Raw genomic sequence first — 23585 nt, 5'->3', positions numbered from 1 at the left:
TCGTTGCACTTTTTTGATACACCCGTATCTATATTCCGGTTTGTCGTGCCTGCGGCACGCGAACGAAACAGCGAATGGATACATCTGTATATTCGCAATGTTGCGATCAATTGGTTTTATGCAGCGAAGGCTAGTTAGTCCTAGGAGCTAGGTAATAGCAAAAGCGTAAGGGTAAAATTGCCTGTGCATACAATAGTAATTCATACTAAAGAAACGGTGGGCAAATAGGAGAGCAGAGAGATAAAGATGGAGTGAGATAGCGATGAGCGGCAGGATACGGGCGGGGGAGAATGGGTTCACTCACATCGACGGTGCGGGGGCGAGTTTGGCATCTGTCAATATTTACCTAGAGCTAAGAGATATAGATATACGGTACGTGTATTATTCGCCGAACAAGAGGGGATGCACGCGCGTGTGCAGCTTGGCGTAACGTTACCTTTACACACTACGCGGTCGTACCTACTATATTCATCAAATAAAACTATCGCCGCGGCACGATTCTCCTGTCGAAAAAGCGATTACGAGAATATCTTACCTACCGGGCTGTGAGCAGAGGATGACATATGTGTTTGCACAAATATCCACTCTAAGCCGACCCATACACGGAGGGAAAAACTCATCGATCTCCCTTCCGAGCGTTGCACGTATACCCATGTGTGTGTGTTGAAAACTGCTTATCGTCGAATTTTAACATGCAGGTCAGCTGACCTGGCGTGGGATTTGGACAGATGCGGTTTATTGATCTTTTCGACAGTAAAAAAAAAAAATTAACGTTCATTAGATTCGAAGATCGTGTTTCATATGTATGAGAAGTTTAGTGCTTACATTGACATTCTGATTACTGTGTACTCGTGCTTCAGGGAGCAAATTTTCTCTGCGAGTGAACTGTGTTAGAGACAAACAGTCCGCCTTTTTACTTTCTCCCTTTTTCTCTCTCTAATATTTTTATGCAATTTACTTTATCTATAGTGTATTTATTTTTATTTTTATTTTTATTTTTTTACACTTATTTCTTATGCTCAACGTGAATTTATCTTGAGTGAATAAATATCTCTCTCTTTCTCTCTTTATCTATTGAAAAAATGACAAAGAGATTGAGATTTAGATTACGGTTTTGTATACGATTGACGTCAAGCAACGTTTGAATGAAACTCGATCGAGTATCTGCCGCGCATACTTTCAAACGTCCATCCTAACGTCAATAGGGTCCCCGGAGTCCCTTGATCGACCGTAATTGACGCGGATAGTAAAACGGATTTACTGTTAGCAAATACGCTTTGCGAGCCAGGCAGTAGCCGCTACTTATAATTGCGTTTGCCCACGTTGCAAAGGCGAATGCGTGCTTTAAACGTGTTCCGATGGATAAAATCCGACGGTTTTCAAGTAGCTGATTTTATCCGTTCAATTGGTACACAGAGATGCAGAAATACGAACTGCAGCTGGTTAACAACGACGGAAACTGACCGAGAAAACTTTGGCAAATGCGGTGAATGAAGCGATGGGGTAAAAGACACCGATAAATCGTTTTAAAGATCTCTCGCACGTTCGCGGTATAAACTTTCACGAGGATTGTACGTACATTGGGAGAAGTACATCGTAAGCGAGATAGTCGAAAATAACCCGTGGCTCATGGCTGTGCACGAATGTCCTCGTATAGTATTGAAACGTTTCGCTCGCCGAAGCACAGGCAGCTATTCATTTGGCGCAGACGCTAATTAACCGGAGCTCGGTTACCGGGAGGCCTAGGAGTTTTTTATTCAGCCTCTCAGCGGATAGTGACAGAAATAATTCACTCCGTACACCACATCGCGAGAGAGATAACGGTTCCGGCGGTATCGCATTCCCAAAGAATGCTTCCTCCTCTCGACACCGCAAAGTTTACCCCGGTTGCTCATGCTGTACCCATCCATTTGGCGTGTGTCTTTCGACGAGATCGCAGATATTTTAACCGTAAAATTTGTCGTCCGCAATAAGTTAATCAATTCATCAAATCCGGTGACGGAGCAGAATGGCCGTGAGCTGCGCGATGTAAGTGCTTGTAAGCAAGGCGGGGTCCCTCGCAATCTCAACCTGATTGGAACCACGGGTGGCCCGGCATTCAGATTTGATGGACGATAATAAGGGCCGACCAGGCTGAAGTCTTATACCGTGGCCGTTGTCCCCCTCGAAACTTGAACAGGGAAGCGAAGAAATTGTACCTACCCGGAATGCGGCGAGGATGCGGATCCTGTGTCACCGAGTATTTCGCTTTAACTATTTGGCAAAATTAATTCTACTCGAATGTCACTTGTCGGTGAATGGCGATCGGAAAATTTGTTGAAGCTGCAAGTAAACGAGAAGCGAAACGATTCTCTCATCGATTTTAGACCGTTGCTTGCGAGTCGATTCCTGAGGTCAACGCATAAGTGCATTGCAATTGTGTAGTAACAGGTGGTGTAGAGTGCGAAACGGTGCGTGAACGATTTGCAGAATTCACATCACTTCGGTAGTAAAATATTTTATTATTTTCTACCGCAATTTTGAGATACGGCTATACCTGGAAATCCTGTATGGTTAAATTAGTATAGAGCCGACCTGTAGCCTAGAAACGTATCATTGTAACGCAGGATAATAGAAATAAGCGTTGAAAACTTAACGACGTAGTGTAACGGTCAGAAGTTTATGGCATTCTGGTAATTTTTGTTAAAAATCAAGTAGTAGCTACGAGAAGTTTTTAATGCAAAAGGGTAACGACACTATCTGCACAGATCGTGTCAAGTTTTTAACAAATGAATAACATCGGATTAGATCTCCGATGTAGGTGATAATTCTTGACGATGGTGTTGGAGAAGCTGCAGCTGTTCGCCGTCGATTAGCTCCTCGTACGTTATATTTCATTATACTCACAAGGCACGGAAACGGATACGCCGAAGCGTGACGTGAAACTGGATTGTAGCCGAGCAACTGTTACACTAATCAATTTACACCTCGGAGCGTGATTAGATTGATATTGGAACTGGATCGCGAGTGTCTGGCGGCAGTCGGTAGCCTAATAAACATGTCTCGAATAAACGGGGGACCGATAGGTAGCTAATCGTAAGCGGGAATTGTCAGCCGGGGCTTCGCAAGGCTTTCGAACTTTGCGCCGTCCACCAGGCGTCAAGAAAGTATCACGCGTTACGATCTAGGTACGTATATCGCGTTGTTACGAACCCGAGGACAGGCTACTGATCGCGGTTCCGTCGGGTTAGGTTCGGTTCACTCGCGGTGCCCTCGTCACCAGAGCTGCCACGAGTATCTGTTACTCCAAGGCGTTCCAGCTGTTTGCCCGACTCGAGAATACGGTTCGGCCTCATTGCCCGGCTACACGAAATACTTGAGATATCTTCGTGAAGTTGCGGAGACGCTGCATGCGGGAATTTTTCGCCACTTGGATGGTCTGCAGGCATCCGATACTTCGAGCCAACGAAACTGGGGACACAGTTTCGGAGGCATGATCGTGTGCGTGTGGATTCTTGAACGAATCTTCCAACAGTGCACGATGAAAATCAATCTCGGTTCTTAGCATCTTTACTCTCCTCGAATGATTGAGTACCGTTTACGGTACGGGTGTTTCGTTAAAACAGCCTCAAACTAGTCCAGGCTCCGTGACTCGTCGCGGTCAGGAAACAACCCACGTTTCAGCCATCTTGGATCTCTAATTGTTTTCATTAGAGTAGTTAGGTATTTGTTGATGACCGGGAGTGCTTCTCGCCTTGGGTCTAATTTTAAGCAATTATTCCAGAGTACTCGTACACTGACGTACATGTGTGTGCGCGGTGCGTCGTCTTACGTAAGATTAAAATTGACACCGAGTATAACGGGTGAATTATATGTGTGTATAGCTAAGCGTTTTTTTCAAATCTTAACTGACAGGCTTGTGCCGCGTGCGATGTGGGTACGCATATGTATGTATGTATGTATGTATGTACCTTGCACACTTTGCGGGATAAGGATTAAATTTCAGATAATTAGTTGTAAGGCTTCGCACGCGACGTGCGCCTTTCTGCGCGTGTGTCCGTTTTCACCTACGTTACACTGCACGCCGTCTTATTTATTTATTTTTTTTTGCCCTCCGTCTCTGTCGCTGCAGGTCTAAGCGTTATGGTATTAACGATTTTCCTCGGTTCGACGTAATTCGATAGCCGTACCCACCTGCCTACCTGCCTACCTTATACCTGGGTCTTATTGAATTCGATTACTGCCCGGTTAGCTATCAAATACGATAAACGTGCGCCACGCCTCGTGCAAGCTTGCATGACGTATGTCCCGATACTTCTCCGTCTGCGTTATTACACTAAGTATACTTATCTATTTTGTACATCCTCGGTGCGCATAAAATTAACTTTTATGATAATATTTCCATGCACCAAATGAAAAAAATCAATTTTCATGAATATTAAGCTCACGAATAACGCGTGCATCCACTTTCTTGCGCGGCCTTATAAGTCGGCGGCACAAATTTTGGCCCCCCGCTTCCCAACGAACAAGAGATGAAATATTTCGATGACCAGATTTCTCCTTTCTCCCTCCACCGATATCGTGCGATCTTCAAATTTCCGCTGACTCGAATCCCGCCTCATTTCTATTTCCGCGTCTTTCTCTCGAGCGGATTACTGGACAACCTTGAGGTATTATTTCGAGCCTTGGGGACCCAGGAGACCTCGGACAAACCATCGCGTCGCCTCGTGCGTACTGCGGTGCGGAAGAACGCATTTATCCAAAAATACCGTGCAGTCCTCGACGGAGTCGCGATCGCTCCTCGAAGACACGTGCGTCGCGTCGTCGTGGCGATCGGCGTCGTCCCCCCTTCGTTTCATCTCACGAGTCCCCGGCGTCTCGTCTTCATCCGTGGACAGTATCGGTCCAACCGTTCGTTCGCTTCGACGGAGCCAGTGACCTTTAGAACCGATCCGAACGTTACCGAAGCGGACCGAGTCCAACCCGGGTTGGTCGTGCACTTTTTGTGCGTGAGAGAGTTTGTGGATCTGCAGGGTGCGTGATTACGGATGCGTGACGAGGTCGGCGCCGTGCCGCCAACGCACCATGCTTTCTGCGTTATCTTGTTTCGTCTTTGCGCAACAAACCAACGTCTGCGGCCATCGTGCGATTGGAAACAATATAATTGATCATTAGCCGCGAAGTCAGTTGTCTCCTTTACCAATTATGTAGGTACCCTATACATGTATCATACTCATCGTGTTTGGTACTTAGCATTGATTCACGAGGTACGCACTGTTCGTTCAATCTTCGTTCATCTTATTCCTGAATTGGCTATTCGATGATGAAGGACGCACTCGGACGCACTTCTAAACGAGTTGTGTCTTACCACTGACGGGAAAATTGACTTAATTCTCATTTCGCTTAAAATATCCAAGCACAGCCACTTCAAAACCGTTTCAAGTGTAAACTTGCTTTGCATCTCAAATATTTACAGTCACCTTGTATCGCTCTCTATAATCGTGCAAGGAATGAGAATCAAGTGACAAACTGTGATTTTCATTTCATTTCCTAGTTTCACCAGAAAGGCATTTGAACCTCTGTGTATGATCTTCACTGGGAGTTGTGCAAGGATTCTGCAAATGCTGTTCATTCTGAAACCTTACGTGCATATTATATACTCGGGTTAGCTGAAAATACAGTATAGGAAAATTTGTTTTTAACAATGACGCATCCTCATTTAAAAATAGGCCTGTGGCCACGAACACGCAATGAAATGTCCGGTGAGTCTGATTTCCGATAGGCCTTGCTTAATTTTTCCTCACTACGTGTGTATGTATGTTTATAGAGTAGAAATCGAAAACCTATGAAATTTCCATTCCAAGAAGTGTAAGTAATAACGGGTGATGCAGAAAATTCTGTTGTAAGTTGAGAATTTTGCAGCTACGAGAAAGGAATTATACAACCACGCCTCGTAAAATAAATAATTGTTAGAAAGTTGTGCAGGCACGTAAACCCTGCCAGTAATTAAATCAAGTTTAATCTTTGAAGCAATATTGTAATGTGTCGGGTGAGATGCAACGAAATATGACCTCGTAGGCGTGTCATTGCAGTGGGCCGAAACCGCCTTAGAAAGCAATTTTGGATTCTTACCTGCTCTTTGGGGAACTGCAGGCCAGAATCGACGTCACGGGAGGTCTGACCATGGGTCTTTAAGCTACGAAATGGTCGAGCGAGTTGGCTGTACTATTTGCACGTGACGAAGGGTCTCTATAAGTTTTGACGTTTTTCGAAGAAACCAATTTAGATTTCTCTATACATTATCTCCGAGGATGTCAAATTTCGCAATACGACTGTAAATTTTTTTCGCAAATTACACTAGCTGATCTTATTGTGTTGTAGTAAAACACATGCATGCATGTATTGACCATCAGTTGCGATCATGATAGCAGCGTCAGGGTCTAGTGCACACTAGTTGTTGCTCAACTTGCGAATACATGTGCAAATTTTTGCGCACTGAAACGTGGCGTGCAAACTCATGTACTCGGACGTGACTGGCCTTTGCGCTTGTCATAAAAAGTCAGAAGTTTTCCAAAAGAAAAATTCAAATTCATCGGTTATATTACGCACGTTGAAATGTATTTGTATTGGGAAATTGTCGGCGTCTATACAGTTTTCTAAAAGTTTTTTCAAAGCCCAAAATTGTTTATTCTTGTTTCACATACTGCAGTGCTTTCTAGCAAGTGTTCCAAGCCCCTAGATTTTATGGCTACTCTAATCTTTTCGACTTATCGTCAGAAATAATAAGAAAACTCTTCCAAACCAACGGCCTTAATTATCTATAATCATTTGGACGACTATTTTTATGTACACAGTCTACACATATAATTCCCACGAAAAGAGTTATTGCTCGACGCTGATCGATATTCAGCCTCAAATGACCAATGGCAAAAGTTTGAGCAAGCAAGCGGTCAGGCAGAGGGGGTGGAAGGCAGAGGTTCGTGTTACGGTCGCATTCAAGCTGAGCAAGGTTTAGGGTTTTAAATGCCAACTAACCGGGCTCGGTGTCACTTCGTCTAGAAAATTATACATTGACACTCTTGCGGTGCGATGAAGTATCGGAAGTTCAACAATGTTCGCAATCCATCGGTACGGAAATTTAAATAGCTATCAATCGATCTACAACATCCCTTCCGCTATATTCTTTCCTAATGTGAAATTTATTATACATATTTTTTCGTTCAACGAAAGTCAACGCCCGAGTTACATCGTTGAAAGTAATGTCGCAAGCTTAGTGCCAACAAGTGACGTTCTGTGGTTTTGTGAAGAAAAAAGTGAAAAAACCACAGAATATCGTTTTCCCTATAACATAGCGCGTTGTTTCCTATCAGTTTCGTTAGATTACAAACTCCTTCACGAAAGATTCGATTTGGTTTACCAGTGTTTGTTCGTTTCAGTCGAGTAAATCTCGTCGTAATAAAATCACCTTGAAATTAACCCTGAGCTTTTTTTTTTGCCTTACAGAGTCCCGTGTCTTGTCGCTGCAGCAGTGATAGCGACGAGGAGCCGGTCACGAAACAACCGCGCCTGAGTCGTCGGCAATCACGCGAGTCGCGAAGCTCCTCGAGAAGATCGACGCGGTCAACTTTTCCACGGAAGAGCAGACTGTCAGGGGGGGACGTATCCGACAGCGACGCGCTTTCCGATAACAAGCTAACCGACGATGGGTCATACTTCGAGGTAAATTGTCATTTTTATTATTGTACAATATTTGCAACGAAGTCTCATCATTCCAGGGCATTCCATATATTACCGGTGTGAAATATCCATTGAGAGGACAATGCCTCTGTGTTGAGAAAATATTGGCGTCGAATCCATAAAAAGTACTCTTTCGACGCTTTTTAATACGAGCTTTGTTATATTTATTGTTAGTCTTCGAAACGGCACGAGGTATGCTGACGTAATATTAAAATGGCGCATGAGTAAGAACTGGTCGCGGTGAATCGGCAACCGCAAAACCAGCGGGAATTATCTCGCGGATAACGTTGAAGTACGTGCGGAAATGAATGTAGCTGTGCTAGGTCACATTATACATATACATACTCGATGCTCAGGTTCTGTAAACGCCGCTTCTTTTTCACTCTCTTTAATAACTTCTTTATTGCCGCGTCATCGTACATATTGTATTTGGTTTTGCATGCGTAGAGTTCATTTTTAAAGAACAGTCAGAGGTCACTCTGTATGTATAAGTTGCCATTTTGACGACATATTTTATTCGATCATCACGCTTGTTGTATGTTTTGCCGGCAAAAATTTTCGTCAATTCGCCGTGAAATTTTTCAGTGTTGAGTACTGCACAAAGGACTTCCGTTATATGCAAATATAAATTCACCGCCCGTTGAAGCGCGAACTGCTATATACAGGGTGACTTAGGACTATGTACCCTTCGGATGCTATTGGATTGGCGAGTTTCGAACGGCCGTAATGCGCAAACGACAAATTTCCTATGAAAAATGAAATAAAGTTTCAGTCGCAGATTTTCACAGGGTAAATAGGTCTGGGTCACCTTGTATATTTGCGAGTTTCGGTTATTACAGGAGCCTGCCTACAGGTAAAACCGTACAAGGACAGTCGCTGTGTCTCGTAAATTTGCTCAATGACGATGCCGCGTGTACAAGTGCGCGTATTCAAATTGTAGCTGATAAATTCGGTAATCCACATACATGTTGAAAATTTTCAAGCAATTTTGGTAAGCGTGGTTGTACACATATACACGTACTCGCAGCGAAGCGGCATCGTGAATGGCGTGCGATTGCCGAACTTCTTCTTCTACGTCGTTAGTCCATTCGGGAATCGTTGGCCTTCGCTGGACCGGTATATTGTATTCTTTCTCGACGGGAATCCCGGTGTCTAAAAAGCAGAATGCCATTTTATTCCCTCATGCAAGCGTGTCGCGTTACGTTTGTCATACATTTTCCGTTCCTATGTTTTTCTTGTCTGTAAGCCGTATATCCCATGTAACAAGCGATTCGATACATGTTCAGTTGCCGTTGCAGCCACGCCACGCTGCTTACGCGTTCGCTCCTACTTCTCTCTCCCTCGCTGTTTTCACTTCGTTTTTTTTTTTTTTTTTTTTCTCGACCTCCTGGATCTCCGTCCAAATTCAGGTTGTAGGCTCCCGCCCCATGCCAGCGTGTCAGAAAAAGTAAATGTAATCTACGAAAGATGCTTATACCGTCGTTCTTTGGACAGGATGAGCTGTATCAGCTCTGTGTAATGGACACGAGGCCGACGGTCGATTATCCTGAAGATTTGGATATCGTTGGCGGGCGTGCAGTTTCGGTGGAGTTAGGAGACCGCGGCGAGGACGGCGACATCGAGGAAAGTGGTGCCAGTGAAGAAGAACGAGACGATATGCCTCCGACTCCAGTTGTCGCTCCCACGTCGGCGAACCCGATTCGAGATCTGTGCGATGAAGTGGATGGCGCCAGACGCATCGTCAACGGTGTCAACCTCTCGTCTTCCCAGATTCCAATGAGCATGGAAGACGATAGCCCAAGACGTCGCCGAGCCATGGCCGAGTCGGCATTTTTCAATACGTAAGTATCGCTGCGGACATTGCAATCTAACGAATGTACACTCGCTGCGTGATAATTGGCTTACCAGGCGAAGACCCTTTCGAGACGAGCGATACGAGTTTAAGGAAGCTGGGATTTGCAATTTGTTATCGAATTAGTGTTAAATCGTAATTGACTCCGACCGCTGGTTTGTATCTAATTGTAATGCACTCCATTGCGGGAAATTGGGTTACATCTCAAAACAAATGATGGAACATTATGCGAGGCAAAAATTTCCATGTAGATTTTTACACCGCGACACAACGGAAATAGACTCTAGACTAATGGGCCCTCGAACCTGGGCATTTTGTCCATTTCTGGCGATTACGAAAGGTAACCTTGTGTACAGATAAGACCGAATTGATGTTGGTAGTGTTATTGGGGCCAGGTTTTCAGCGTATAGGTAGAGATGGTAGGGAAAATACCTCCGACTGTCGGCTACAAAATTATCTGTAACGAGTCATATATACTGTCGAGATAAGAGTGTTTAGTTGTGCGCCATGTTCCATTCGCACAAATATCTTGATCGTTGGTAGCCGCAGGTCTATACTTAGATCTGGACGCATACAGTTTTCCACTTTCAACCGAATAGTATCCGAGTTTTTGTGCCGTTTGTATTTGTTAAAGTTTATGATTTCTGGGCATGTTGTAACACAGTCGTAGTTTTTTTTTTTTTTTTTTAACAATATCAAACCGAAAGTGAGTGATAAATATTCTGTTTATTTCTGGCATTCAGTTTCACTACAGAAAAATGTGTGGGTGTACTCGAAACAATGCAAGATTATTAGATCAGATTGAAAATTTGCGCGATTTTTGTCTGTTCGAAAAAACTTTTCAAACTATTCATGATCAAACTACTTTTCACTTGTCGAATATTTGAGCAATTCGTGGCACGTTAAGATCATGAGAGACATATTGATTGGGAATAGTTTTAGTTATAATCTTTTTTATTCTCTATTAGAAATGCGCAACGGTAGTTTATCGCTTATCTTGACTGAAAAGTCGGAGAAGGAGCCTCAACGTATTTGAACACGTGAACAAATAGACTTTTGTCAAAAGAAAAAAAACATCCCAAAGTTCATAAATGATCTCCGGACGGCCTCAGTCGACATGCTTGTAATTTATGACAACGGGCAAAAACAAGTTATATCGATATTTTAAATTGCTTATATATTTTGCTAACACTACCGGTAACGAAGCTCAAAACCAGACATCTATTAGTCAACCTTCGACTACGCCCCACAGAGCAAGTTGCTTAAACTACGAGGTGCGGATAATAATTTTTTTCTGTCACCTAGGTGAAAAAGCAATTCGCTTTTGTTGCAGATATGGCACTTTTAATCAGTATATATTACGTTTCTGTGAGAGAACAGTGAATTATCTTTAAGAAATATTCGTGGAAGGAATGCCAAGCCTATTGATTGGCATAAGAAAGTCACCTTCGCTTCGACGTTCGGCAAAGTTATAACAATCGTTTGGTCAACTTTCAGGTCCGATAGGAAATCGAAGAACTGTGCTACCTTCTACTTCAAGCACTTGGACACCGACTCGGAGGTCGACTGCCGTGGCGCTGACAACCAGTCGCCGGTGGCTGATGATTCTTCGGAGGAGGAGTGGACCTACACGCCTCAGCCGCGGTCAACGGAGCCACATCTCACCTCGGAGCAAAGAAAGACCAACGTCGTTGTTCGTCTGGATTTTGGAGAGGAGGCCCGTGTGGAGGAGAGAACGATGATTCGTGCTATGTCGAACGACGTTAACGGGAACGCGACGTTTTGCAACGGAGATCAGGCCCACTTTGAAGAAGACGACGAACTGGGAAAGGACAGCGAGGACGATATGATGAACAACAAAGAGTGCATCAGAAGACTGGTTAGCCAGGCTGAGGATCTCGTCAGAGAGGATATGTCGCCTGATGGAAAGGCGGGCAAAGGCACGAGGATCTTTCCTCCGCTGATGTTCAATCAGCAAGGACTGAACATGGCTAGCACTCGCGCCAAGTATGCCCGCATCAAGGAGTGGCTCAAACTCAACGTCATTCTACCGAACGAGGAAAAGTCCATGTCTCAGGTGAGACAAGAATCTTGACTTTCCGCGTCGAGACATTAGTCGATAGTTTTTACAGCAATTTTATTCATTTGCTTGTATTACACTTCACTTTCAGGCGTTGGACAGCTGTGATGCGAGTGGCGAATGCACGACGGGAGAATCGGACGTTGACAAGCAATCGCAATCATCGGAGGATCTGCAGAGCAGCGTGGCAACCTATCGACAATTTGTTGGCAGTTTGGATTGCGTATCGCAGTCCGTTTCGCAGGAGGTTGTAACCGACTACGACAAAACTCCCGTCAACGATAAGCAATACTTGCTAACCGACTCAAGCACACCGAAGGTTGTCATGCGTATAAAACGAAAATCAAACGGCCCGCGACCCTGGAGCGTTTCTTGCATATCCCAAATTGGTAATGGCGGAAACCTCGAAGGAAGCAAAGATCAGATATCACAATTTTCCATCTCTGAATCAGCTCTGCATCAGCTTGTCGCTTCGCCGCCGATGAAATCTGGTTCTTTGGATGCTAGGTGAGGGGTTTTTCCGGGTTTTTTACGCTCATGAAAAACTGATTTCCTCGCTAGTCGTCTAATCAGACACCTTAAGTTGCGATATTTTTCATTTCAGTGGTTCGAGCGCCGCGTTCAATAATTCGTCATCAACGCTGCTGGAAGAAACGATGATTGGTTTAGATGGAAGTGCGACCAAGAACAGTTCCTTACGTAGGAAGAAGATCAAGCTGCGCAAAAAGCATTTGGTGAGAAATTAAAATAGTGGCGTTATTTCTAGCTACCAAATCGGTACTCTGAAAAAACCTTAATTACTTATCAGCGAAATTACGTGATGATCCAACAGGGTCGCAAAAGTGAATCCGGTTCGGACAGCATGAACGTGAATCATCATTCAGCGGGGAGTGACGGATGTTCAAACCAGCAGCGTTCTTCGCGTAAGAGTGGCGCGATTCGTGGAGCTCGTGTTGTTGCGCGTGACGGCTATGGCCGCCCAACAACTCTCGTCAAGTCTGGTTCGTTTTCGGGTTCAACAGCTCGTCAGCAATTGTCATTAGAGAGAAATACGGTCAGCGATCCGGCCCCGCCAGCCAGATCCAATTATCACAGGAGAGACGAGTCGACCTCGGAGACTGAGGACGAACCGTGCCCGGCCGCCAGGCTGCCGATTTCTGCACTCAAGGGAAACCCCATAGACACTGTACTCTTCAGTACCGATCTGAGTATTCCGCAAATAAACGTCGACAGCGATGTAGAAAAGAACAGCTTCAGCAACAACTCGTTCTCGGAACAGGCTTGGGATAACTATCAGGTAAGTCAGATGTATCTGACGGCTGAGTTTGTCTGTACGAACGGTTGCCTCGCGTTATTTTGATTGCTTTATACTCGAAGATGATGATGAAAATGCTCAACATTGGCGTAAATTATTTTTAGGAAAAGTACATGAGCGAGCCCTACAGTGAGGCGCCTGACTCTGAAGCAGCCCGTCGTCTTCTCGAATTCGGCGATGACTACAGAAACTTTCTTGACAGTCAATCCGATTGTGCTTCGAGCTTGAGCGCACGCAGAGATGTCTCGCCGCCTTTGCCGAGGAAACGCAAGCAGCATGTACGTCTCTTCTTATTGATTGTTCTAGATCAGATATCAATATTTTTTCTGTGATATCGTCAACTGTGAATGCATAATTACGTTGGTACATACCTAGTCTCGACTGATTATTTTATTTGCATAATATATATAAATGCGTTATACAATTGAAAATTGGTACAGATCTTATAAATATCTATATACATATATACCTATATATATACATTTACTATCAATAATGAGTATATTTTACTCACTAAAATACGGCAATAAAATTTTACACACACATTGGTTGTCTGTTTGGTGCCATACCTCAGTACTTATATTTATCAGACATTCCATTTAGTCTGTCATAATAATCACAAGCTCAATTTAGCTCCATTAGGGACATTTGTCGAGGAACGATTCATCCGTGTCCCAGCCACGGTTACCAATCGTATTTTCTCTAGAAATTCATTACGTAATCGCTGGCATGGCAGAAACCGATCCAACCACAACGTGTACAATTTAATTACCAAATACTTGGATAAAAAATTAATGTCATGTATTTCCACACCAACAGTGAAATAATAAACATTTTACTTTATTTTTACAGGGACTCGGAGTAACGAACGAGGATAGCGACAGCGACATAGAGGATCTTCGTAGTCTGGTTGAAAAATCGCAGTCACAGCTTGTTCTTTCTGAAGGGTTGTTGTCGCGACCAACACGCACCCTTTTGCTCGACGACGACTGCGTACGTATCGTCGTGAATATGTATACGAGTTCTTCACTGCGCAATTTTCTATCTTCCATATGGAGTTTTCTTTCAATTGCTTTAAAGTTTTTATTGATTTGCAAAGTTAAAACAGTCGTGGTCAAAGTATGCTCGAAGATTTTACCGCGTGCTATTCATTCCGCTGGTGAGATACTAAAACTGAGAAGCTTTTGTCGACGTAGGCATTAGAGTCATGTATTCGGATTATACGAATTCGCTACTAAAGGATTTGCATGGCAAGGCGCTGGTATACCGTGATTGCAATATCAGTGGCTCGCCAAAAAATGCCTTAAATAATACTAAGGTAGGTTCCTGGCTTGTGTTTCATTTCAAAAACAAACTCTACTCACTAACTGGTAATAAACCAATAAAATTTCTTGGAATATTCAATTTAGTTTCTATTTTTCACCACTGTAGCTATCAGTATGTTTAAAACGATTACCTTTAAGTACTGACTTCACGACAAAATTTATTTGCTTGAATAGCTTTGACTTTTGTAACCAGTTGCATGCTGCGTATTTGACGCTAGGCATGGCTTTAGAATAGTTATTAGCAGCTTCCGGAAATGAAATTGTAGCGCAAAGACTGGTTCTCAAAGGATAATAGAATCATGCACTTTAAACTGCCACTTCAAGGTTGTTCTTTGAAGGTTGTTGTAATGCAGTGGATCATGAATTAAATATCAACCAACCTAGAAAAAACGTCGAAACAAGATCTGTTTATAAATTATTAAGTGTGTTTGAATGCCGTGCATGTATCTTAAGCTGTAAAAAAAAAAGAAAAATTCAATATTGAAAATTGAAAACCTCGACAAATGTTTGATTATAAGTGTGCGTTAATTAGCTTGCGAGGTTCCGAAATTTTGTGGTACATACTTTCAGTCGGGCTTGATATAAACGTGATCATTAGGCACGTCGATGAGTTTACCGATAACTATATCACTATCATCCGCACTATTCCTTCTATCAACAGCTTTTAAGATTTACTAAAAACTTGCATAAACTTGTAAAGAAAAACGGCTGTTGAATTACTTGAAGTCCTAAATACTCGGGGCAAGTAATCCGAATGATGTATCGAGATTGAAAGTAGTTCATTTCTTTTACCTCTTGACTTGAACATTCATCTAAATTTGCAAGATTTTATTTCATTTTTATTATTTCACGTGCAATTTGCGAAAAACTGTTCAAAAGCAGTACAGTTTCAAGAAAAATATCAACAACAAGAAAACTAAAAATTTCGAATTCTAGCCTCAGCCTAGGTTGTGTACATATACGAACTTTTCATTCGCAGATCGTAGGTTGATAGATTTGATAAAACATGCATAAACTGAATGTTACTACTGTGAGTTGAATACAGACTGAATAAACATGATAAAAATTAGTTTAATTGCTTTCATTTCCGCCTCATTTCGCATAAAAAAAAAGAACAACCCATTATACTAATAAAGCAAACTTCCGTCATGTCCCGCATCACTCTGCACTTGACACGTAATCGTTGTTTTCAATTATAAATATATCGTTTTATTTCAGGCTGAAGTAGAGTCTACCTGCAAGGAAAACATAAGATGTTTACGCGCAGTTCTGGAGGCGGCGGGAGGGGCGTTGAGAGGGGAAAGGAACACGAAGCAGATTCGCAGTAAGTATCAAAATCAGATACAGAATGAGAACCCGAGCCTGAAGCTTCGCTCCCGCACACCCTTCCCGTTCACACTGCTATCGTACGCAACTGCCTTACTGGTAACCGCCCTTAGCGGTCTTGTATTCCTATTTCTCTTGTAAAATACCGATTCGTAACGTGCCCCGTCTAAGCTAAACTATAGTATTTACTCGCTCCGCGGATATCGGCATATAATTTATACATCTATGTGTATCATCCACGCTGAATCTATTGTTAGTCAGCTAACGAATGTGAGCAATGGGCGTGATTATGTACATTCTTAAACCGGTCGCTGATCTCTCATTTGAGTTCATTGAATTCTAAATTGAGTAGGTCCTAACTTTATACGAGTATTACCTGACAAGGTTTATTGTCCGCTCTTTATACTCGGTTTTTCTTTTTTTTTTGAAAACTGAATTTAAGTAGTGGTACGAATTATTGTACTATTTTTTTTCGAAACCATTTATTTTTAGAACTGTACCTTTACTGTTTTGTTCTTTGTATTGGCTTGTTTTGTGTTGTTGTGATCTGAATTAATATAGGTAGATATATGCGAGGGTATATCTGTCTCTTGTGTTATGCGTGTATTGAACCTCGATTTATTTACTCGTATTATTCTAATTTATTATTGTTATCATCCTCGTTTACATTCCTAGAATTTTGTACATGATTAAATGATGTTTCAAACCTAAGTTTTAAGCAATAAACGTAGGTTATTCTTAGAACTAATTTTGCATAGTATTATAATTTCCGTTTTGTTTTCTTGCTGAACACTGACGAGACGATATTTAAAAAAATAAAACAAAAAAACTCACAACTATTACTCCTAATTCACATAGCACTATCAAGCATTATAGACACAGTGTTTGTTCTAAAATTGTACATACATATTAATTTGGATGGTACACTTACTTCGTACGGTAAGGCCTTTTTCGTAGTTATTTTTTTTTTCTTACGTCTCGATAAATACATGTTGACTAATTTTTGCTTGCTACAACAGTGTTTACATATTTATTCTATCTACTACAATCCCAGCACAATTTCCATATTAACAATACAAAGCGTCCGCAATCAGGAATAGAAATATTTATTCCTGCAAACATTGAATTGGATTTATTGTTAATAGGTCCGCACAAACTCGTTCGTTGCATGAAAAATGCTTATCTGCGTGCGCATTTCAATTCCATTATCATTGTCATTTAATCTTTTATAACAGACTGCGTCTGGATGCAAATAAAAAATTATCAACGACAGTCTTAATTTCGCATTGATCATTCCACAACTACGTTAAATATAAAATATCCGTCCTCAATACCGGGCGACGCAATTTCCAATGAGGAAAAAATCTATTTTGCCTGTTTCCTCACTGCCTAGCAGTTGAAGGTGTACAGGTAGGTGAATAAAGAATGTTGCATCGAAAAATACCGTTGTGACAAACCGAATCACCTGCCACCTCTGCAGCATTTTGCGACAGTTTTCCGGCGGCCAGCGTCGCGTTCCGAGCCGTCAGAGCCGCTCCTTATAAGCCGCGGGAGTCGGAGTGGCACGACTTGAGGGACTCGAGTCTCGTCTGCGTTGCCCGCGAGCAGTCGCACGTTACTTTTGCCGCGATACCCAACAGTCTGCACCTTTCGATACAACCACGTATCGCGGATACCTCTACCTGTAATTCGCGCTTTTGGTGTATCGGCGTGTCGTGCGTAACCACAAGCCAAATGTAGGGATGACGATGTTTGTGCAGACTGACATCACTGCGGCGGATTTGGTGGAGCATAGCTGTACGTATTTCTTCCTGGCAAAACAATTCCAATTCGTTATACTTTGTCGGATTCACAGTATGATCAGCTCCGAGTTTTTTGTTCTACGAAAGTCCTGTTTTTATTTTTTTATTTTATTTTTAAACATCATACTATCGGACGGTCGATGGAAATTTACCGTGTAGATGCAGCGGACATGCTAATCGCTAGTGATATTAAGTAATTGGAAGAATTTTTTCCTGTCTTTCGTTACGTCATAGTAAAAATGCCATTTTCATGGCTATTTATACCTCAAGGTTTATTTTTTTGATTAATATGTAATGGAACGGGTCGTGTCTATTAATAAGAATTAAAATTGAGTTTGAAAATTATTCGAACGATTCGATTTCGTGTGTTTTCAAATTTTACGACAGCTGTAAAAATTTCGCTTCACGTTGCGCGCACACTTATACCTACACGTACTGCTCAAGGTTCTTCTAAATATACTGTTACTGGTTCTGTTGGTATATATACGCCAAGTCGAACAGCTGATCTTACGTAATTCCGTTAGGTGTTTCTTCTGCAGGCCAGCGTATGTCTTCAACCTACAACTGTCAATTCTTCCACGTTCTAATCTACATTCACGCGGTAATGATTATTATTGGTACGATTCTCGCTAGAGCTTACTCGGAAGGCCTTTGTTGATTAGAGATACGTGCGCAGGCGGCTTGATGATTGATTATCGAATAAACGCGTATTCAAGATCGATTTAACAACATCGGAAAATATTGATACCTGCACGCACTCTGTAGAATGTATGTAACGTACACTTGGGTGGGTTATAAGTACGACTTGCTGCATAATTGCCGTGCGTCATGCGATGTTACGCTTGCATACCGCAAGACCAGTTGTACATATATAAATTACGCGCAGGCTTTATGCGTGGGTACTTGTCCCAGTTTACTCAAATTCAGGATGAATGATGACAATCGAAAGATTCACCGCGGCAGTCTCTGGATCACCTTTGAAACTGCATTTTTGTATTTTTTTAACTTAGTCCCGTTCTGCCGCGAGTCGTGAAAGTTTTTCGTATATTCGAAAGGTTATCCGCCCGTAAACCGAGGTGACGGCGGCGTATTCGCAAAATAAAGTGAGAGTTTCTCCGAAGATGCTAATGCCTGGATATAAAATAGTACTTCGGGACAAATTGCTTTAAGGCGAAAATTCGAGACAGTGCTTCGTTTTCTGGTGCATCAGTTTCTCCGGTCGCGGGGGCAACTGGGTCGAAATTACAGCCGATAAAACAATAAATACATCTGAGGGAACGCACGAAAGCGGAACTGGCTTGTAAATTTTCTAATTACGCAAACGCTTCGCGAGTCGGAAATTAATAATCATTCAGTTAAGTGCAGTTAACATGCCGACGCACCAGGGACCCATACCACGACTTGGACTTGAAACTTTCTTTCTCTTTGCTCTATTTTTTTACTTTTCCTTCGGCAGTTTATCCCGTGAAAGCGAGACTTTTCCGCACGCCCCGCAAGGGCTGAATTGAAAATCCAGATTTCCGCGTGTGTTCATATGATTAATTGAACGTTACGCACCCTCCGCTAAATACGATAATTGCCGATGATTGCTGCAGGCAGTAATAATCTCCCGTTGAGCGAGCTAAATCGGCACAGCTACGAACGTTTCACCGGAAGTTGACTGACCCATGGATCCCGTTGGTGGACTTTTAAAGCAATCGGATAGATCAATTTTGCCGAGCTGTCGCTGTGCATAGCTCGTATACGGCAGTCCGCTGGTTATCTTTCACGTGGCTGCTAAGTGATTCGCTATCTCAGCGGTTCATCAATTATACATCGGATTTCATCCCGCGGCAAATGCGATAAAATAATAAAGGCCCTCGGAATAAAATTTCGATATTTGATAGATGGGCATACCTTTGCAGTTGGATAGATCTTCGAAAGACAACAATTTGCATTTCAGACGTCGTCGTTCACCCGTGTCAAGTTTCTGATGAAACAATGGCGATGAATTGGTATCCGAATCAGTATATAATGCGTCGGGTTCGCAATTCTTTGTAACTTTCAAATGGGATTTTCGAGTCCTGCATTTTATTCCACTGTCCAGTTGATCTTGCCCGTTGACCCGATCCGTTAAACGATCAGCTCACTTCACCTGCAATAATCTCGTCGTACCACTCTCCTTGCTGCATTTTCTCTTTACTTTCCTTCGAGTACCTGCAGACCCGTTTTAGCCCCTCAGGGATAGGATACGACAATTCGTGGCCTCGGGGTTCGTGGAAGGGGAAAGTCCCTGGAGTTAAACTGGAATTAGTTCCACTCTTCTTGCACAAAAGTAGGTATTAGCAAGGTGTGCATTTTGCATAATTATTGTTAAATGCCATTCGTGCGTAATAAGGATTATTCGTACATGCGCATGTAATAATATATTCCCGTGTTGCAGGGAATGCAATAACACAGGTACCTGCGCGTTTCGCCAGTAAAATCCCACCTATAACGGAAAAAGTCACGGCATTGACCGATGCCGATGGAAAATTATATTGCGCCTTGGATTAGGAAATGACGGCGTGAACGAGAAATCGCAAATAAATCTGCAATTCGATGATTCGATCGGTAACAATTTGATACGAGAGCATTATGGAGCACACTTTTTACTGTGGAAATTTTGATACCGATGCGATGCCCATCGGATCAATTCGATCCCGAAAGAAGTTGATACTGAAATCGAACCCAATACGTTTTTTGCGATTAGTCTATACATCGTATCCATTAATCCGTTGTATGGCGGATCTACGAATTGAGTTTTTGCGCATGTTTCAAATGACACGGGCGATTTATTTTCTGCAACGAGCACTTCCCATGTTCGCGTTTTGCCAACTCGACCCGTCTGGCTCCCACATTCGTACGGTTTCCTGTATGACCCCGTTTTCATTTACAAGGCGCTTTTTTTCATATTTCTTGTCCCCGGCCGACACACACGACGTTTCGTGCAACGGACTCTTTCACGATCCTCGCGAGGCAGTGGGTTAGAGATTCAGAAATAACGGGAGCTAGCTAGTTACAAATTTGCTAGATTACAAAGTCAATTCCGAGCCATAGCGCGCCCTTCATACTTCAATTGTTTCGAAAATGAATTTGCGGTGGTTTTTCCGTTCGTGATTGCTGTTCGCTCATGCATGAATACACACAGACAGAAATACATGTATATGTATATACTACGTACGTAGCCGCTGTTAGGTTTGCGGTATAGAGTTCTGCTACCTTTTCGCAAGTCGAATGAAAATCGTTGGTAAAAAGTAGCCTTGAATTATCGCCACTGGATTATTTGCAGCTACATATGTATCCGGATTATTAATTTGAAGCGAAATTCACGTCGTGTGCTTGGAATCAATTTTTGTATGTAGATTTGTTCTAGCGAACTCCTTGAACACTTCTAAAGAGTGGTTCTATTCAAGAACTATAGGTTTAGAAATCAAAGCTGCAAAGCTCTCACGAGCCAAACGAAGAATACCGAGACGAACTTTTTGAATCTGGCCTCGTTCAACGATTAGAACCGTGTTACTTTGTACAAGGCTTATAGTTGTGACGAGAGAGTGACCCATTTTATGTATGCAGTGGGTTTCTTATTTCCACGCCCGCGTTACGCGATTGCCCAAGAAAATCCTTTCTATATTTTCACAGAGCACGTGATAAATGTCATTCCCCGTTGCCACCGAGTTTAATCGTTTACGTGCAGCGATACCGCGTCCTTCTCGTTCGTTTTCCTCTGTATCCATCCGTTGCGTCGCATTACGCTGTGCTCAAAAATTCCACGCCCTGTTCCTCTAATTTCTGCTAGTATATACAGTTATTACACCGACCAACTGTACGAGCTATGCAGCGTCACGTTTGATTGTTATCAGACAAAGTAAATTTGTCAGAGTTTCAGTGCTTCATAAATTGTCATATTTTCCTTTGTGCAACAAGCTTGTAAAAATCATTTAAACACAATATTTATTTTGGTGGCGATAGTTTCGTTTCGTGAACGATTTACACCGTGTATCACCCACGTGGTTAACAATTCTCTCTTCCACGATCTCGCACAACTGGAATGCAAACTGTCGCACCCACGCGTCGAGATGTAAGCCAAGCCAAGCTTCCCACGTTTAAATTTCCTGTATCCAAAAATAGTGCGAACACGAAAAAAAATGTTCACGCTGCAAGGCTTCCGTGAGTTTAAATCCAAGGTCCTTATATCCTTCAAGCTATATACCTATATACAAGTTCGTCGACTCGAAATTATCTGGTCCCGCTTTAAAAAGATATCGTCGGATTCTTTGGCCTATTTTTAAACCACCCCTCAGCTCTCTCAGAATCCAACCGGAGTAAGTCTCTAAACTTGAAGAAATACACAGTCGGCAAGTAGTCCGATCGAACTTGGTCAGACGGCCCGAAGTTCGTGGGCTCATAATTCATAAAGCAGACCATCAAACGTACCCGTTGCGCCATGGTCATGAACCGCTCCCGGTCTTCGCACAGGCGGTTCGGCAGTGATTGGTTTCCCAGTGCTGGAAGACTGACGCGCAGCAGATCGGCCAGTCAGTACGATCTCATTCTCTGTCACCGATCAGATAACGTCAAGAGTGAGTTTATCTAACGGTCTTGATCCCGATACCTTGCCTCACTCGGTTTCTTCAGCAATTCCTGGTTAGCGAAGAATCGCCGTGCCGTGAAGATTATTTTCTGGTTCAGAGAGAGCAGTGAATTTTTTCTGCAACACCGTGCAAGTGTGTTTTTTCTGTGTTTTGTACCGACCAGCATGACGAAGAAAAAGTGCAACTTGTGATTCAGCCTTACTTTTATATTCAGTGGTCAGGTCAACTTCAAGATCCGTTGGAAACTAGTCTCATTGTTTTTTAGAGTCTGGTTCGAGGCTAGGTAGCTGTAAAAACAATTTCAGGAGCTCTGTTCGTAGGAACAGCTATTAAGATAATCAAGTTCTTGGAATAAATAGTCGCTTCTGGATTCCGTGAATCAAGTACAAGTAGATACAGTATCAGGGGATACTTGACGTCCGGAATAACCAAGGTCGATCGCGTGCGTCTCAAGACATATAACCGTCAGCTCGAGACCCGCGATTGAAGCTTCGAAACAATTCAACAACAATTCGACGATGGTATTATTGCAGATACCGTTAAGAGTGATGAATCTGTTGCTGGTCTGGCAATGCAGTTTTCCTTTTCCCTATCCTCTTCTGCGACTATAAATTTTCCGGCCTATTTTCGACCTTTGACTCTTGCGAGGGGAAATGTATCGTCTTTGTTCCACGCCCAGGTAGAAGTTCGGTATGGCGTTGCTCTTTGCTGAATGAAGAAGCAGGTAAACGCGTCATTAGACCATGCGGTACACCGTGACATTAGAGGGACCCGAGGATTCTCGGTGTAAAATTGGCTCGAGTGAACGAACAACCAAAGACGGCACTAAAGAGGGATAGGACGGCGAGAAGCTGGTGAGAGGGAGGCGAAGCAAATCAACTTTCGACTTGTTCTATGTAGGCTCGTGGTGACCGCCGTCGGTTCTTCTGCAGTCGCCGTATGTGTGCCACACGCCGACTGACAGTCGGCCCGAGTACGCGACTCTTGATTTCGGTGACGTTGCTCTCCGGCTTTCGTTATTCGCGACATTAGCTGCACCTCGCTGCAAGCTCGTTTGCGAATCTTGCCGATCGATGAGAACAGTGGAACGCGTTCTCCTGATAAAGTGCGATTAAGTTCATGTGATATTGCGTGTTCCTCGGTGAGCTTGCAGCACTTGCGTAAACAGTAACTCCCTTGACCTTGTTCCGACTTGTTCCCACTTTCGCTTCTCCTTACATGCGAGACCGATGCGTTCTTTTTAGGCGCCGATTGTACTCTCGATCTTCGATTTGTGTCCATTGCTCATTTAAGATCCATCAATTGTGCAGCCGTTGTGATGGGCACGAAGGCGCGGCATGTACTCTGAAAAGATATATTCCATGTCTCAATTAGTCTAAATGCATCGCATGACGTGCTTCGTAAACTGGAATTAAGCTCGATCTGGGATGGTCGGTAGAGTTTGTTACGTGGTCGATCCTACAGTCGAGCACGAAATCCCGACGCTTTGAGACCTAGATTTTTATAACACGCGCGGTTCGATGTGATTAACACACCTTCATACGCGCGATGAGTGC

At 43.0% G+C, this 23585-nt stretch overlaps 1 protein-coding gene across 1 annotated transcript in view; it reads left to right on the top strand.

The window, feature by feature from the left end:
- The window catches only part of LOC124180719, a 115621-nt gene that overhangs the window by 72194 nt on the left and 19842 nt on the right, over positions 1-23585 (top strand). Inside the window, exons 10-18 of the mRNA XM_046566465.1 lie at positions 7483-7698; positions 9211-9557; positions 11066-11645; positions 11740-12155; positions 12253-12382; positions 12481-12945; positions 13068-13241; positions 13816-13956; positions 15507-15612. Of these exons, the coding sequence (XP_046422421.1) occupies positions 7483-7698; positions 9211-9557; positions 11066-11645; positions 11740-12155; positions 12253-12382; positions 12481-12945; positions 13068-13241; positions 13816-13956; positions 15507-15612 (2575 nt within the window). The remainder of the gene's footprint in view (positions 1-7482; positions 7699-9210; positions 9558-11065; positions 11646-11739; positions 12156-12252; positions 12383-12480; positions 12946-13067; positions 13242-13815; positions 13957-15506; positions 15613-23585) is intronic.

The sequence above is a fragment of the Neodiprion fabricii genome, chromosome 4 (genome assembly GCF_021155785.1).
Source record: "Neodiprion fabricii isolate iyNeoFabr1 chromosome 4, iyNeoFabr1.1, whole genome shotgun sequence".
NCBI classification, from domain to species: Eukaryota; Metazoa; Arthropoda; class Insecta; order Hymenoptera; family Diprionidae; genus Neodiprion; species Neodiprion fabricii.
This window is presented reverse-complemented; position numbering and strand designations above follow the sequence as displayed.